Here is a 16,373-nt window from a genome sequence, read left to right on the forward strand (position 1 = left end):
CCCCTGAGACCTAGAGTGGAGAGTCACACAGTAGGACAATCAAGGGGGCCGAAGTGAGAAGCGAAGTGAGAGCAGATGGTGAGATGTGACGTGGGAGAGCCCTGGGGTCAGGTGGGTCCTGGCTGAGGGGCTCTGTGGGAAGGTCTTCAGGAGTAAAGGGCCCGGCAGGTGAGGAAGGTGCCTATGTATGATGACCTCCTGTCGGGACAGCTGCAGGAGAGGCTCCATTTCAAATACATTCCCGAACCTGTCACATCTTGCCTCTCAAGTGTATTCAGTCAGCAACACATGCACATCTTCTCAGCCAAGTGCTGGGCTAGAGACCTGTAATGTACTCAAAATCAAGGCGTAGACTCTGCTCCCAGGTGGCTGAGCGTTTGTTATAATACAATCCAGGGAAAGCCGTTGTAGGTAGAGGACCAGGGCATTAAAATCATAACCTGTCCCTCTCCCACAGTTCCTACAATCACTGTTCTTTCTTCTGACACCTTAGGATACACAGGATTGTAGCAAAGCTCCCAGGGGAAAGCAGACTCAGTGCTCTGGGGGTAGGAGTTAATGAGGACCCACCTTGGCTGTGCTGAGCAGGAGATCTTCCCTGGTGAGTGACTCCCACTGAGACCTATTGCCCCACTTCAATAGTCTCCTAGGGATTCAGGGACAACCCCACTGTCCTGTGAGCAGACCTCTTTCTACCCAAATCTACATCATACACACACAAGGCAACATGAATTAAAATATCTCTACTACATTGCACTGATTGTCAAAGTGTTTTATTTAAATAGATATTTACAGATAGTTGGAGGGAGAGAGGAAGGGACAGAGGTGGACACAGATGGGGGCTGGACACAGAATTATATACATGTCTATGTGTCACAAGGGACAATGTCCACTCAGTGCCTCACCTCATATTTGTGACTTATAGTGTACTTATATTAGCTTCCAAATGGAGAAAAGCAAATCACTATAGCTTAAAGAAATCCTCAGTTTACAAAATATTCTGATGAAGGCTCAATTGGAAAGGACCGTATTTGAATGGAGCAGTGTTTGTCATAAGCAGTTACACACCTCTCTCTGGTGGCCGTGTGAGGAATGGCATGCGTGCTGCTAGCTCCATGGATGTCAGACAAACAGGCAACATTCGCACACACACACATCAGTCTCACTGCTAGAAGAAAACAAATTCTCTAAGATCAAAGGTTTGGGGTTGCCTTCTATTTGAAATCCTTCCCTTCATCTTGAGGTGACTGGGCACTTCCCAAGGGCAGGGTCTCAGGGAGTGTTGATGGAGGCCCTGGGTCGGGCCCTGGGTCCACAGCAGACAAGGGAGAGGAGGTCGATGCCTCACGGGACCTGCAGGGAGAGGGTGGGAACGTGCTTGGGTCACTTGTCCACGTCCCCGCCCTGTGTGTCTGGTGCAGAGAAGTGCGTCTACCCAAACAAAGACATGTAGGGCACTTTGATGTTTATATTAACAATGAAACACAGACACAACAGGCCGCAAGTGATATGTTACCACCTCTAAGAATAATCAGAAATTGTAAATTCACAGACGCATCAGGAACAGCGGGCGTCCCGGCCCTGAAGGGGAGGGGAGGCAGCAGAGCCTCACTGATACTTACAGCGCGTCCCTCTGCTCTGGCTCTGGCGCTGTCGCAGGCAGGAGAGCTGGAGCTGGCGCTCCATCCAGAGGGGTTTCCCCAGCGGGTTCTGGAGCTGGTGCTGTAGCTCCAGGAAGGGAAACTCTCATCAATAGGACTGCTTTCCCACGTGTCTCCCAAAGCCAGGGGAGCCCTCACTGCCAATCAATAAACTCTCCGTCCATGATTCCACCCCCAGGAAGCCTTCCCAGACTGCAGTCCAGGGGATGAGTGTTCTGAGCCTCCTCATTGCTCCTGAGCCAGTTCCAGCCTCGGGAGGCTCTAATCTGTATGGTTCACTGCCCTCCCCGCTCCCCTCACCCCATCACCCACCCAGCATCTTCCTCACCATCACCCTCTGCGTCCGGAAGCTCCAGGTGCTCCAGCTCTGCCAGGAGAAACTGGACCCAGTGCTCCAGGCCAGAGCCAGGCATGCTCAGCTCTATGTAGGCGAGCACGGGCTTCAGGCAGGGAAATCCTGGAGGCTGGAGGAAATCCTCTGGGTACTGGTGCAACCAGGTGCCCAGGATGGAGGTCATGGCCCTGGGGGTAGTGAGGGGGACAGCAGAGTCAGTGACCGGGCCTTGCCCAACACACTGGGCTCCCAGAGCAGCCCAGCAGGGACCTGGGCCCCTTTGCCTTCGGCTCCTCCCCATCCAGAGGCCGGCTCTGCTCCACGTCCCATCTCACCTGGCCATCTGGGCAGAGGCGGGCCTGGACACACAGGAGGGGCTGCTACAAGCCTTCTGAAGGGACAGCCCTTGGTCAGCGGTGTGGGCACCTCTCTACCTCTTCAGGGACACATGTCACTCTGCTCTGTCCCTCTCCTTGCCCCTCCCCACTGGGTGGCACCTCTGTGAGGACAGGCAGGCTGTCTGCTCTGGGCACTGCCCTCTTGGGAACATGGGAGCTGCTCTATGAGTGTCTGACCCAGGAGGGAACAGACAGGCTGTGTCTGCCGCCCAGGCTTCCCCCGGGCCTCCTCACACCTCAGACATTAGCTCCTGCACCTGCCTGCTGCCTAACCCTCCAGAGACCCTGCCTGGGCCTCCTCCTGCCCCTGCCACTCACCTCCCACAGGGTGGGCTCAGCTGTCCCCTGAGGCTCGCTGGGTCCCCTGAGCGCCAGCTGAGTCCCCACCATTGAGGCCCCACCAGATGGTGAGCAGGATGCTGTCCACTCATTGTGTTCTGGGTCCCAGGAAGGGGTGGGGGCAGGGCTGGGATGGAGAGGGGATGGCTGTGGGTTCTCTTAGGGGCTGACTCAGTCCTCTGACCTCCCAGATGCCCCTCACAGCACCACAGCCCCATCTGCAGCTCTCTGGGTCTCCTTTCCTCTTTGCCAGGAGAAGCCCTAAGACTTCTGCTCTCAAGCTAGAATCAGAGGATGTGTGGGTTGCAGGGTTCTGCCCATCCCTGTCCATCCACACAGCCCACAGCTTCCCACAGTATTTGGGGGAAGGAGTCCCTCCCGCTTCAATCAAAGAAACTCACTGTTTCAGCTGGTGCAGGGGTCCCCCGTCCTCTTCGCTAGAAGGGAGGATGCATCCATATCTAGAGGAGAGCAGGAAGGTGTCACATGGACTGTCCCAAGCATACTAGCTGGATGTGCTGTCTAGTGTGACAGTGTGACACCCTAGAGAATGGAAGCCCTGGAGGGCAGGGCTGATGTCTGCTCGATGCATTAAATGATGGTTGTTCCTAGAAAAGCCCCTGTCCTTAGGGGCCTTTCCTATATATTTGAGGAATGAATGAGCCCAACCAATCCCATAGCACACATCTGAGTGGACCTGGGACCCCACTTGTCCCTCCAAGGGATCCCTGCTCTCACTCTCCCAGGACAGGGACAGCTAATAGCATCACCGATCCCCTTTGACATGGGAAAACAGTTCCACCCAAGGCCAAAGTCCCAGTGACACAGGAGGCAGGGGCTTCCTCATGGGCAGGAGGACAGTGACCAATTAGCACAACCACACCCCTCCAGCTGACCTTTCCAGGGGCCAGGTCCCCAGAAAGCACTTTCCATGAAGGACCCCCTCTGTTCCTACCCTCCCAGGGCCCGATCCTCTCTTGACCCTAGTGTGCAGGGGGGCAAACAGGCTCAGAGAGTTCGAGGTCCAACCCCACATGTCACTGCTAGTAGGTGGTGGAGTCACCAATGTCCCATGAGGACAGAGTGCTCACCTTTGGAGCAGAAGGTCCAGCACCTGCTGGGCGGTGGCGAAAGATCTATAGCTGCCCAGGAATGTGCGCACGTAGGACGGGTTGCCGCCCAGCATGGCGGGCACCAGGTTTGCCACCAGCTTCTCCAGCCTTTGTTGCTGGAGGCTCCACACCCTGTGGGTCTCATCCCTGCTCCCTGATGGTCCAGCTCCCCCCTGGGGTGGAAAGAGGAGAGACATGAGTCAGAGGCAGCACTGGGGACCACCAGGAGGTTGGGGCTGGAGCTCAGACTGAATCCTCAAGCCTCAAGGTCTTGTGCCTGAGGTGGATTAGGGGAGCCCTGAGCAGATTCACGGTTCTTGGCATCACCGGTACAAGGGGAAAAGAGCGATGATGAAATGCATTAGTGTCTCAGATCATTGTGTCAGCACCACAGTGCCAGCACCTCCCTGCATGCACTGCATCATCCCTGTGACTGCTATCATAGCAACCCATTCTAGAGATGAGAACACAGAGGCTGATCCCGGGGTGAGAGGGCTCAGGATTGTTAGGCCAATATGGACACTTAGGGAATCGAGACAAAACAGGACAATCTATAGAAAAATGCAGAAACACCCTTGACTTATATAAACTGAAGTTCTGTCAAAGTCTCTTTCTGAAATTCGGACTCATATGTGGGCACTGACTTTGCATCTGGCCAAGGCAGGGCCTGGGCTGTGAGGGCAGGTGGGGGAGACGGGGATCAGATCCCTTTGCCAGCAGGTCTCTAAGAGGGAGCCCGGGGGAGGGGCAGGGCAGCTGTGGGACCCGGGGCTTCCTGGGTGTGGAGTCTCCTCGCTCGCACTCACCCTGAGCGCGTCCTGGGCTCTGCTGCTGTCGTGGGGCACCTGCGCCTCCTGCAGGGAGGTGGAGCGGGGATCTCCATGGACTAGGTCCTGTCCCATCCCGTGTGTGGAGTCCTGCAAACACAGTGCCCAGCGGCCAGGCAGAGACCTCAGAGCCCTGTCTAGTTGTCTTGACTGGTTCTCAGACCCATAAGACATCTCCAGTCCCAACACAGACACACCACTCTGCACAGAGCTCCATCAGGGACAAAAAAACCTGTCAACCTGAGGGCCTTGGATTCCCACTGGCACAGACAAGATGCCCCTCAGGAGTCCTCTTTTCCCCTTATCAGCCCTGTCCTTGGGTGTGGTCATGACAGGACCACCAGGTTACCAAGTGTTCAACAACCTGTTCCCGCCCAGAGGGGACACCTCCCCTCAGGTCGCCCTTCCCCGACACAGAGATGAGGGGAAGTGGGCCTGCCCAAGGAGGGCCCCCAGAGGAGGCTGGGCCTGGACTGGCCTGCTCCAGGCCACTGCGTGTTACCTTAGGTGCCCTCCTCCTAAAAGACCAGAGGCGTTGGGGTTGAGGGTTCAACCACCGCCTAAAGGCACTGAACAACCTCTCAGTCCAGGGTTTCCTGGTAGAGAAGCCCCGGGAGACCGGGAAACAAGAGGAGAACATCCTGTGTCTTCAACTGTCTCCAGCCAAGTGAGCTGGCTCTGGGGCCGTCACTAGAATGTGGGTGCCTGGTAACCAGGTTCCGTTTCTGTTGGGGTCTGTGGTCAAGGAAGTGACCTCACTTCTGGGGTCCACTTCCTTGCACCCCCTCCTTAGACAGCACCTCCACACACAGCCCTCTGGGTTGCTGCCTGTGCACCGCCTTCCTCGCGCAGCCCCACTGCTCCCGCAGTTACAGCGCCCCGCCCGCTCCGCGGCTCCCGGGCGGGTCTGCGTGCCGCTGTGAGGAGCCGCCCCGGCTTCCAGACTCCACTCCTCATTCTTACCTGCTCTCCATCCTGGATTTACCCTGGTGTTTCTATAGACGGGCTCCCCATCTGCACAGCGGGGCTGGTTCTAGCTCGTGCTTCTGGGGATGTCCTCAGGCGCGTGTGGGATAAGACCTGACAAGTGTGGGGGTGATGTCACTGGTAGGTGATGCCTCCAACCCCCCTGTTTTTGGTCTTATTACCACCCTAACATCAATTTCTCTCCTGATCCCGGCCCATAGCCCTTACTTAATGTCACTGTGCCCGTGTGTCTATGTGTTTGTGTGTGTGTGTGTGTGTGTGTGTGTGTGTGTGTGTACGCTCGTGCACACGTGTAAGCCAGTGCTCACACTGTGTGTGGCCTGCAGAAAACTGGCCCCGCATGGGAGGGTTGGGCAAGAGCTTCCTGAGGTCTGAGGGTTTCTAATTTCCAAAGCAAACCTGATGTGAGAGGTTCAAGCCTTGGCCAGCAGGTCAGAGCCCATGACTCCAGGCCATGCAGGTAGCAGCGGCTGGAGCTGGGATTACAGACCCACTCAGTCTGGTTCCACTGTCCACACTCAGAACCACAGTGCTGGGGGCAGGGAGGCTGTCCCCTTCCCGGGCACACAGCCTGGCAGAGTCATCTTCTCTGGCTGGACACACAGTGGTCCAGGAACAGATGGGCAGTTGAAGGGTTGCTGTCACCAGAAGATCTGACAGTCTCACCTGGTGCTGCCTCTATGTTCCTGTCCTCACATCCCTCCCCCCAAGTTCCAGCCCCAGTATAAACAGTCACCTTCCCCAGGAACAACAGGATTTGTATGCACTGGAGGAAGAGGATCCTTAGCCTCGGTGGGAATTCCTCGGTAATCAGTTCCTCCCAGTGATTTCATGAGGAATGTGTATCAGATTTGATCTAATCTCATAAGTGCCTAAGGTTCAGTTGGCCCCAAGCTGCCTTCTGGAACTCTTTCTCTCCCCTTCGCCATCCTTGCAGCAGCTCCATCTCCCCACCTGCTCAAAACGGAACCTGGGGCTCTGTCTGCTCCCTCTTTCCTCCTCACCCCACATGCAGTCAGCTCCTCTCCGTCCCTGGGTCCCAACTCCAAATGCATTCATCACCTCTCTGTATCCCCCTCCCCTTCCCTGTCCAGGCCACCACTGACACTGTCCTGGATGCATGCTCTTTGCTTCCCTTTCTCACTCCCTCTGACCCAAGAGAGGGATGTTTAAAAGACAGATCTGTTCCTGTCCCTCTGCTAACACCCAGGAAATCTCTCAGAGGCACTGTTGGGGAAAAGCCCCAATCCTCAGCCAGACCTGAAGCCTCTCCTGCCAGCAGCCCACCTGGCCTTGCTCCCCTCAGTCCAGCCACACTGGCCTTTGTCTGTTCTTCCAAGGACCACCCCCTGCCCCACCTTCAAAAGCCCCAGGCTGGGAGCCCATAGAGCTCATTACCTGGAGGACTCCTTCAGGTTTATCTGAAATGCTGGAGGGTGCTCTGCCCTGGGCCCTCAGTTCCTCCCCCAGCTCTTTCCATCCTCTAGGGAGTCAGCACTGCAGTGTCCTGGGCCCCAGAGTTTGCCTGGGGAAGCTGAAGGAGCCCGGGATCCTGGGAAACCTCCCGGTGCCTAGCCCTGTGACTCCTCCTGCCACTAGCTTGCAGGTGACCCCAGAGGGCCCTGTCACCCCCTGTCAACCTGGTAGAAGAGGCCTTGCAGACCTTCAGAGCCCCTCCTCCCTGCTAGTTTTCCAAGGGGAATTCAAGAGGAAAAAGCCAGAGCGGTGGGCGGGGCTTTCAGATGCTGACCTGCCCATCACAAGCCCCTCTCCTTTTTCAGTTTCCTTGTTTGGTCTTTCAGGGCTCAGTGCTCAGAGTCACCTGGGTGCAAATCCTCACTTCTTTTGTTTTACTATGTGGCTGCTACAAGTCACCTTAATTTTTTTCTTCAGCTGCCTGGGACTACTCCAGGCACTGGGAATACTGCGGGGAATGAAACCTACAAAGAGCCTGCCTGCTCAGAGCTTACAGCCCAGGGTGGGGAGAGTGACCATCAGTATGTTTACATCTCTGTTGGAGCTGGACCCCTGCCCCCTCCCTCCAACTGCTACCCTATCTCTCCTTCCCTTTAAAGATAACACTGTCAGAGGCTTGTCTAGACTCTGCTTCAACTGCTCTGATGGAATTGTCTGTCTGTGAGAAGAGCATTCTGGGTGGAGCAAATAGCAAGTGCATAGGGGTGTTCAGGGGATTCAAATAGTCCAGCTGCTGGGGTGGGTGGGAGGGCAGCAGGGGTTGTTGCCGAGTCCAAACTTTTTCTGTCCGCTGCACGACATTCCAATAAATCGGAAGATGAGTTGTTGGGGCAAGGAATAGTGACTTTATTCAGAAAGATGGCCAACCGAGGGGATGGCAGACTAATGTCTTGGAAAACCATCCTGCTCCAGTCAGAATACAGGCTCCTTTAATACAGAAAAATAGAGGAGGGAGTGTGGTTCATTGTTGCAAACTTCTTGCTGCAGGAATTCTTTGTTCTTGCAGCCGTCCACCTGGGCCAGGTCATGGTGTCCCTGTAAACTTCCAACAAAACAAAGGTTATTCTCTATTTTGCAATTTGGAATCTCCACATAAGTGCAGAAGTTCTAACATCCTTAAGGGTCAGAGCCCCAAGAATAGACCCTCCTGTGTGTTTCAGGCTAAAGGCAATATTGTTTCACAAAAGGTGCAGAGCTAGCAAGACTGAGCCTAGAAAGCAGGGCACGGTGGTTACAATGAAAGGAACAGATCCAACATAGAGTCAGATTCGTTCTCCTCTATTACAGCTATTTGGGAGATGATTACACTATTCTCTCAACTTTTTTTTTTTAAATCGTACTTTAAAAAAAAAGATTTTTTAAAGTCTTCTTTTCTATAAGGCAGAGGTAATTAGATTTATCTGTTTACTTATTTATTTTTAATGCAGATACTGGGGATTGGACCCAAGATCTCGTGTTTGCTAGGCACCCACTCTACCCCTGAGCTATACCCTCCCCCCATTCTATTTTTAAGTATAACTTATTCCAAGGACTCCAACAGATGTCTGTGCACCAATGTGCATAGCAGCACTATTCACAAGAGACAAAAAGTAGAACCCACCCAAGTGTCCATCAACAGCAGAACTGATAAATAAAATGTGGTATTTAAACATGATGGAATATTATTCAGCCATAAAAAGGAATGAAATGTTGATACATGCTACAACATGGTAGACTGTGAAAACATGCTTAGTGAAATAAGTCACACACAGAAAGTCAAATATTGTGTGATTTTATTTACATGAGGTGTGTACATAGAGGCCAGAGCTGACAGCAAAGATGAGGAGGCCAGACCCACCGCACCCCACACCTCCAGTCTCAGCCATCTCTGATCCCATCCATCCTTCTATGAACTGGTCCACCAGTGACTTACCCCCCATCAGCATTTCCACTCAACTGCTGCCCTCAGAAGTGGCTGCATTTGATGAATTTGGTTGACTTTTTTCCTTTCAACAAACCACTGCAAAGGGAAGTGGGGTCCTCTAGCATCCATGGCCCTTCCCCATCTCCCTTCCTCTCTACCTGCTCATCTTTCATTCTCTGCTGTGGGGCTTCTGTGACTTCGCTGCATCAGTACCATCCTTCCAATTTGTGTGGTGTCACCTTGAGCTTGCAAGTGATGTAAAGGGGGCTGCGTCATGGAAAACCTGCCTGAGAAGGGTTAAGAGCTGAAAAATCAGTGGGGATGGAGTGGGTGCTTGCTAGGGGTAGTTAAAAAACAGGGAGAAGATCTGAAGAAGTTTCAGGTCACAGGCAGAAGGGGAAATCCAGGGCAGAGAGAGAGGTCACCTGTCCAAGGGGAAGATTGGTCCAGGGTCAGGGTCGCACGAACTGCAGTGCCTCCCTGCACCTCCTCCACAGCCTGGGGTCTTCAGAAGCAAACCATGGCCCTGCCAGGCCCAGTCTGGAGCCCTGTCACAGCCCCCTTTCCCCATCACCTGGGCAGGCCAATGGCCACACCCATGGGGCTCCTCCCTGGGCAGGTTACAGAACCCAAAGGACAAAGCCAGGTCCCAGTGAATAGCCAGTCTGGCTGAAGCACCACCAGTGCCCTCTCTCCTGGACCTCCAGGCTCCTAGCAAGGAGGGGGCTGCAGGTGACAAAGGCAGAGCGTGAGCAGACGTTAGCTCAGTCTCTCTGCCCTTCCCGCTTCAGGTATTTCCAGCATCCTAGCTGGAGGTAGAGTCCAGGTCTCAGTGCTGGTCAGATGGTTACAGGGAGCTTCTGAGAAGGAGTTGCCCTCACCCACCACAGGAGTGAAGACTTCTGCTCATCCTTCAAAACTAGGTCTTATGCCTCCTCCTCAGGGAGGCCTTCCTGACCTGCCACCCATTCCACTCCCAGGGGACTCTGCAGCTCCGTCCCTTATTTGTATCAAGTACACCCAGTAACTGCCTTACTCATAATTTTATATTTGTGTGTTTATGCCTGTCTCCCCCAGCACGCATGCAGGCCCCAAGGTAAGGTCAGCCCCTCTGCCAGCACAAGGCTTGGCAGAGAGCAGGCTGTTCGGCAAGACCACCCGGACGGCAGCACCGTCCCAGTTCACTATGGTCCCTGGAACAGGGGGGAGGAGTTATTTCCAGGAAGAAGAGTTCTTTGGCTAAACAGACCTCAGGAGAGCTCTCTGCAAACAAAAGCTAAATAGATCTTTGCTGTGGGACGTCACAGGGCCGTTAGTCCACGAATGTGCACGGCGGTTCTCTGTCGGAGACGCGGTAGGTGGGGGAGCCCAGGGTGACTCCTGGAAGAGTAATCACAGAAAGGATTTAGCCAACACTGCTCTCCAGCTGCTCAGAGGCTGACAAACCTGCTGTGCCCACCCCCCGCCCCACCACACACACGGCTCCGAGGGATGTTCCTATTGGGAAGAGGCACTTGTGCTGAACTGTCAGCACGTTCAGAAGACAGGCCCTGGGCTTAGGAGGGTTCCCAAGGGGTGGCCACTCTATTTTTCAGTTGTAGAGTCATCTGTCTTTCCTTTCACTGTGTCCAAGTCGAGCTCCTCCACCTTCAACTTCCCAGGACATGAACAGAAATTTCCAACGTTTATATTTCTTGGTATCAAGCTGACCCTCCCCTCCTTTGGATTTATAAGTGTAGCCTATGATGGGGAAAGGGCAAGGAGAAAAGAGGACAGGTGGTGACAGTTTTGTTGCTTTTGAGCTAGGCAAGTCATTTCAGCATGTTTAAATATGCAAGAATAACATACCCTGATGGGCAGCAATCAGTGCCTCACCTGGTGCCACAGCAAAACTGCCTGGGACACTCAGCTGCATAACTGTCCCACATGGAGCGAGTTCTTTTTTCCTCCTGGAACCAAAAGATGCATTTTAAGCTCTTCAGACAAACATCTCTGCTGCTCCAGATTTCAGGTCAAAATCTTGGCATCTTGGTCCAATCACTCACTCACTGTGTCTGAGTCCTCATGGGGAAAGTGGGCTGATGATACCCACTTCCCAGGAGTATTGTGAGGATGAAAGGAGCAGGTAGGTGGAAAACAAGCTGGCACTGACGATGTTCAGCAGATATTAGTTATATCTGGATTGCGGATGACTTACTGATGAGCTTTTCAGTTCAGCTGTACTAGATTCCAGTTGTGGTTTTAGCTGTGGTTGACCTCAGCCACAGTAAATTTTACTTTTAATAATTATTTGCTTGATCAAAAAAAATACATCTTAAGAGAAAGGAAAACACTATATGACATCACTCATATGTGGAATCTAAAGAAAAAGAAAAAAAGACACAAATGAACTTATCTACAAAACAGAAACAGACTCACAGGAATAGTAAACAAACTTATGGTTACCAGGTTGGAGGTTGGGGAGAGAAATGGGAAGGGATAAATTGGGAGTTCAAGATTTGCAAATACTATTATATATAAAATAGATAAACAACTAGGGGAGGGTATAACTCAAGTGGTAGAGCGCGTGTTTAGCATTCATGAGGTCCTGGATTCAACCCCCAGCACCTCCCCCCAAAATAAATAAGTAAACCTAATTACCTACGTACACACACACACACACACACACACACACACACACACACACACACACAATTTATACTGTATAGCACAGGGAACTATATTCAATATCTTGTAGTAACCAATAATAAAAAAATATGAAAATAGACATATGTATGTATGTGTATGACTGAAATATTATGCTGTACACCAGAAACTGACACATTGTAACTGACTATACTTCAATAACAGTTATACATCTTTATGCATTAAACGTGGGAAGGCAGTAAAGTAGAAAGAAGCCAATAAAAATCACAATCACTGTACCTGACCATATTGCAAACTCCCATGCCATTCTCCCACATCTCCATTGTAAAGGCTGCCTGACATACCATTTCATGGATCTGTTTCTATCCCGTTGTTGGCTTCTTTGATTACTTCCGGCTGTCGACTGTTGCTAAGAATGTTGTAATAAATCTCCTTAAAAAGAAATCTTTGTGCACATGTACTGTTATTTCTTTAGGAGAGATTCTTAGAAGCAGAATTTTTAAGACAAAGTACAAGTATAATTGTAAAGGGTCATTGGTATTGAGGTGGGAAGCCTCATAAAAAGGACCAGCAGGACCCCCCAGGCAGGGCCACTACTCTCCTGCCAGCACCATCCGGTTCCCTGGCCCAGCAGCTTTATCTCACATTTTGCCCCTGAAAGAGCTTACTTCTAGGAAAGTGGAACTTACCCCTAAAATTCTATTGGTTCCCTGAGCTAACTCCTGATTGGTCCATTTGTAGTGCTTCATTTGCATGGAGCTCATTCCTGATTGGTTATTTCTCTCACTTCTGATTTGTCCATTTCCCTCACTCCTGATTGGTCCATTTCTCTCACTCCTGATTGGTCCATTTCTACAAAGCTTATTTCTAATTAGTCACCTTTGTTATGCCTTATTTGCATATGATGTTACAAAATGTTACAAAGTCTAGACTGGTAGCCTATAAAAGCCTGTGTAAACCTACTGACGGGTCCAGAGCTTGGAGTGTTAACTTCTCTGGGCCTGCTGGTGTAATAAACCTGAATTCTCCAACTCTGAGTGCTGCTTGGTCTCTTACTCAGATCCAGGTTGCTGTCACATCTGAGCTGTAACACTGAGCTATAACACTGAGCTGTCACATACTTTTCTTCAACAGTATCAGGGGTTAATCAATTTCTCAGAGTGGTGGGAGTTTGGACCCTAGTATGTGACTGGCTGACTTGCATGCATGGCCTGCCTGCTGTCAACAGTTCCAATAACATGGCCAAACTTTTTAGAGCAACCCTTCTCAGGATTTGAACCAAGGTCTCTACCATACACTTTCTCCCTCCAACTTTTCTGCATCTCTAAGAGAACTGGTTGAGCTTTGCCTTTTGTTGTTTATTTGATTCAAATCCTTGGTTTATTAAATATGTTTTTAACCTTTGAAGTCTCCTGCACATGTCATATTCTGGCATTCGTCCCAGAAAGCAGGACCTCGCACTCCCCACATGAAGAATCACTCTGTTTACTTGACTTTGTAGCCAGTCCCCTAGCTGTCAGGAGCAGTGCTGCAGTGTTGCTGGCTGGACACGGGATGCAAAAGCCTAAAGCTGATTCTGCGTTCCTGTGCGTGTCACCCCCCCCCCTCCTCTAGTGCACAAGGGTAGCCCCATCCCCTTTTTGCACAGCCAGGGTTTCCTTTCCAGTCTCCACCTGGACCCAGGCAGGAGGTGTCTCTGCTCCCTGGTTTCACCCTGTAAAGATACATCCTTCCTGGGGAAGCAGAAGGTCTTCCATCTCTCCCCCTCATCCCAGAGCTGCTCCCTGCTCTCTCAAGGCCAACTTCACTCCTTCTTCTCTGGAATACACCTCTTATCTATTTCCCTGAGCAGGGAGCCTTATGCTGTAGCTAAAAGTCTAGCCAATCCAAGGAAAAGGCTTGAGGGTAAATTGTATCCTCTTCTTCTTTTTGTTTGTAGTAAGGACAGATTTTATTTGAAAGGATTATTGCAAGGGGGAAAGGGACTACTGCCACAGGGAGCATGCATGTGTGTAGAGTTAGGCAAAAAGTGGTTTTCTTTTATAGAGAGGAGTGACAGGGCTAGGGAATTTTTCACCCTGAGCCCAGTCAATTGTCAGGAGAGGCTGTATGCTGCCCCAGGCAGAGAATGGACCACAGTTCAGAGGCCTGGAGGAAGGAGAGAAGCTTAACCAAAGTGTGGTTAACAGGCATTTTGTCCAGTTGATCAGTGGGGATGAAACAGTTCAGCTAATCATTTGTTAGGCAAAGAATGGGAATTTGTAGGGTTAGTGTCTAGCCTTGTCTTTGGTCAGCAATGGGGCATCCTTGAGTGTTACCTTCGTCATTTGGGTAAGGGTATTTTTTTGTTGTAAGCTATTTTCCTAAATTGTCTCCTCTTCTGAGATCAGGAGTCCTGGGGCCCCTAGTCTGAATGGCGTGTAACAATACAGCCTAAACCCCTCCTCCACTTACTCATGAGGAAACTGAGGCCCAGGGAGGGGTGGGGCGTGTCCAAGGCCACCCAATGAGAAAGTGTCATAGCCCAGATGAGGACGAGGGTCTTCTCCTGTCCCCTCTTTTCACTGCAACTCAAGTCAGAGTCTGACTGTCTCCCTGCATTTGGCAGGTGCGGGACCTTTTGCTTTCCTACCATATGAGGACACAATGGATCAGTCCTGGTCTTTGCCCCCAGGCGGTGAAACTGACCAAGGAACAGTACAGTTGCACACACTTTACTTGTATGGACGCATTTGTTCCTTATAACCCAGCAGGGCAGGTATTATTATTACGACCCATTTTATAGACAAACAAACTGAGGCCAGTGAAGTTGAGTAACTTGCTTATAGTCTCACAACAGATAACGAGCAGAGCTGGGATTTGAATCTAGGCTGATTAAGCTAGATATCTGCAGTTGCAAGCATAGGAGGGTGGTGCCTGAGCTGAGCCTGGAAGAGCATTTTGGTAGCACGGGAAGGGAAAAAGGACAGCAGGAAAGGAAGAACAGGAGCCTCACGCAGATACAGCAACACAGAGCCCAGTCTCTATGCCCAAGGATCCCAAAGGCACTGAACCTGCTTCTCTGACACTCCACCCGCGTTTTGACCTTGGCTGTGGAGTGCTGGAGGGCCCTGCCCGGAAGGTGACCCGTTGATCACTTTCAACTCCTGCAGTAACCGGTCTCCACCAGCAGGGGGTGAGGCGGAAGCGCCCTCGGCGAGCAGCCTTAGTACAGCCAGCCCGCCACCGGGGGGCGCTGCGGCTCCTCAAGAAAGGAAAGGGCGCCCACAGCGATACTGGCCGCAAGAAGGAGAGGGAGTACAGCTGGGCCCTTGTGTGCTGGGCACTGGGGTTACAAGAGGTACAAGAAATAGTTCCTGCCTTCCAGGAGCCCACGGTGGGACCCATAGTCACATGCTTAACTAATTAACTGCTCCGAAAACTGGTTCCCACTGAAGGGCCCAAGGCGGGAGGCGGCATTTGAGCGCCGATGTAGGATTCGTCCATAGGCCGTTCTCGGACCGGATGGCTGTGAGGGTGCTGGCTCCCACGTGGGGTGGCGGGGTGTGGTGTGGAGAGGGGTGTGAGGGGCCCCAGGGGATCAGCGGGTAGGCGGCTGGGGCTGCAGGCCTGGGCCTCTGAGCGCTGGAGCTTCAGGGCCGTCCCCGCCCCCCACGCCCCGCCTCCCTGGTGCCCTGCATCTTGGTAAGCACGTAGCTCAGGGGACACAGAAGAGAGGCCCCTGGTGTTAGGACCACTGGCAAATGCTGGAAGCGCAGGCGGGGATGAAATACTATGGACCTCCTGTCCTCTTAGTTCCTGGCCCTCCTGGAGCTCAGTCTCTGGTCCCAGCTGTGGGGCCACCTTGCTGCGGGACCTGGGACCAGACGCCATAGCTCTTGGGACTCAGTGATTGCGTCTGTAAAGGGGACTTTCGTGTGCATAACTATGTTGCAAATGAAAAACGTCAGTCAGAAGCCACAGGGTGGGGATAGGTAAGTCAAATAGCACCAGAACAGCCCCTGTTGTTTCCTGTTGACCTGAGGGCGCTCTCCGGTCTTCTTTGGGAAATGAGGCAGCTGGGGGCAGCCGACTCCCTCCCTCGGCTGCTTTAGTTCTGGGCAGGGCCCTTGGAAAGCCAGGATCTATCTTTGTCCTTGGAGAACAATTCATCTCCACAGAGTCTGTAAAATTTGATAGGCCGAGTTTTGCAGCAAGGAAACAGTATATCTGGTAGATGTATTTTCATTCTATTTTTAAAGATGGAACAAAGACTTTCTGTTTTCAAATTTTCTATTCAGAAATTAACCCATCATGTTGCTGAAACCCACATTCAAACGGCTGAAAATCGACTTAAACAAAACACATGCAAAGATGGACCGACTGAGGTTGGTAACTGGAGACTTCAGTCCAGGGCAGCCCAAGTGGTAGGCTTGGAGGTGGGTGGGCGCTTACTGCCAGCACCCATTGCTGGAAGGGGACGCCCGTTTTTGCTCGCAGTCCTCCCTCCCACAGGCACTGGTGGGATGGGGGTGCCCGGGCAGCAGGCCAGGACCCGGTGTATAATTTCAAGCAGATCCTTTTGTCATTTACAAATAATTCTGGTGAGAGGTGATACGGGTACTTGGAGGTGCCCAGCGTTTGCCAGGGAGGGGGGTTCCTCCTCCTACTCCTCTCTGCCAGTTTCCAGCCCCAGAGCAGACTTGTCCAC

At 52.1% G+C, this 16,373-nt stretch overlaps 1 protein-coding gene across 1 annotated transcript; it reads right to left on the bottom strand.

Annotated features, from left to right (window-relative positions):
* Positions 1-768: 768 nt before the first annotated feature.
* Positions 769-4,759, bottom strand: LOC116667228 (ral guanine nucleotide dissociation stimulator-like). The gene is made up of 6 exons (XM_032491651.1): positions 4,651-4,759; positions 3,824-4,017; positions 3,134-3,193; positions 1,990-2,183; positions 1,623-1,722; positions 769-1,353 (listed from the first exon to the last, which is right to left on the bottom strand). The coding sequence occupies exons 1-6, from the start codon at positions 4,744-4,746 to the stop codon at positions 1,215-1,217; spliced, it is 783 nt and encodes a 260-aa protein (XP_032347542.1). The 5' UTR covers positions 4,747-4,759; the 3' UTR covers positions 769-1,214.
* Between the last annotated feature and the right edge of the window lie 11,614 nt (positions 4,760-16,373).

This window comes from Camelus ferus, chromosome 11, assembly GCF_009834535.1.
Source record: "Camelus ferus isolate YT-003-E chromosome 11, BCGSAC_Cfer_1.0, whole genome shotgun sequence".
NCBI lineage: Eukaryota > Metazoa > Chordata > Mammalia > Artiodactyla > Camelidae > Camelus > Camelus ferus.

Excerpts from the sequence above, each read along its gene's own strand:
- LOC116667228 (XM_032491651.1), bottom strand. The coding sequence starts at position 4,746 with ATGGGACAGGACCTAGTCCATGGAGATCCCCGCTCCACCTCCCTGCAG. Across the intron at positions 3,194-3,823 it reads CTGGACCTTCTGCTCCAAAG|ATATGGATGCATCCTCCCTT; the intron begins GTGAGCACTCTG and ends GCTCTCCTCTAG. Across the intron at positions 1,723-1,989 it reads TCCGGACGCAGAGGGTGATG|CACCAGCTCCAGAACCCGCT; the intron begins GTGAGGAAGATG and ends CTGGAGCTACAG.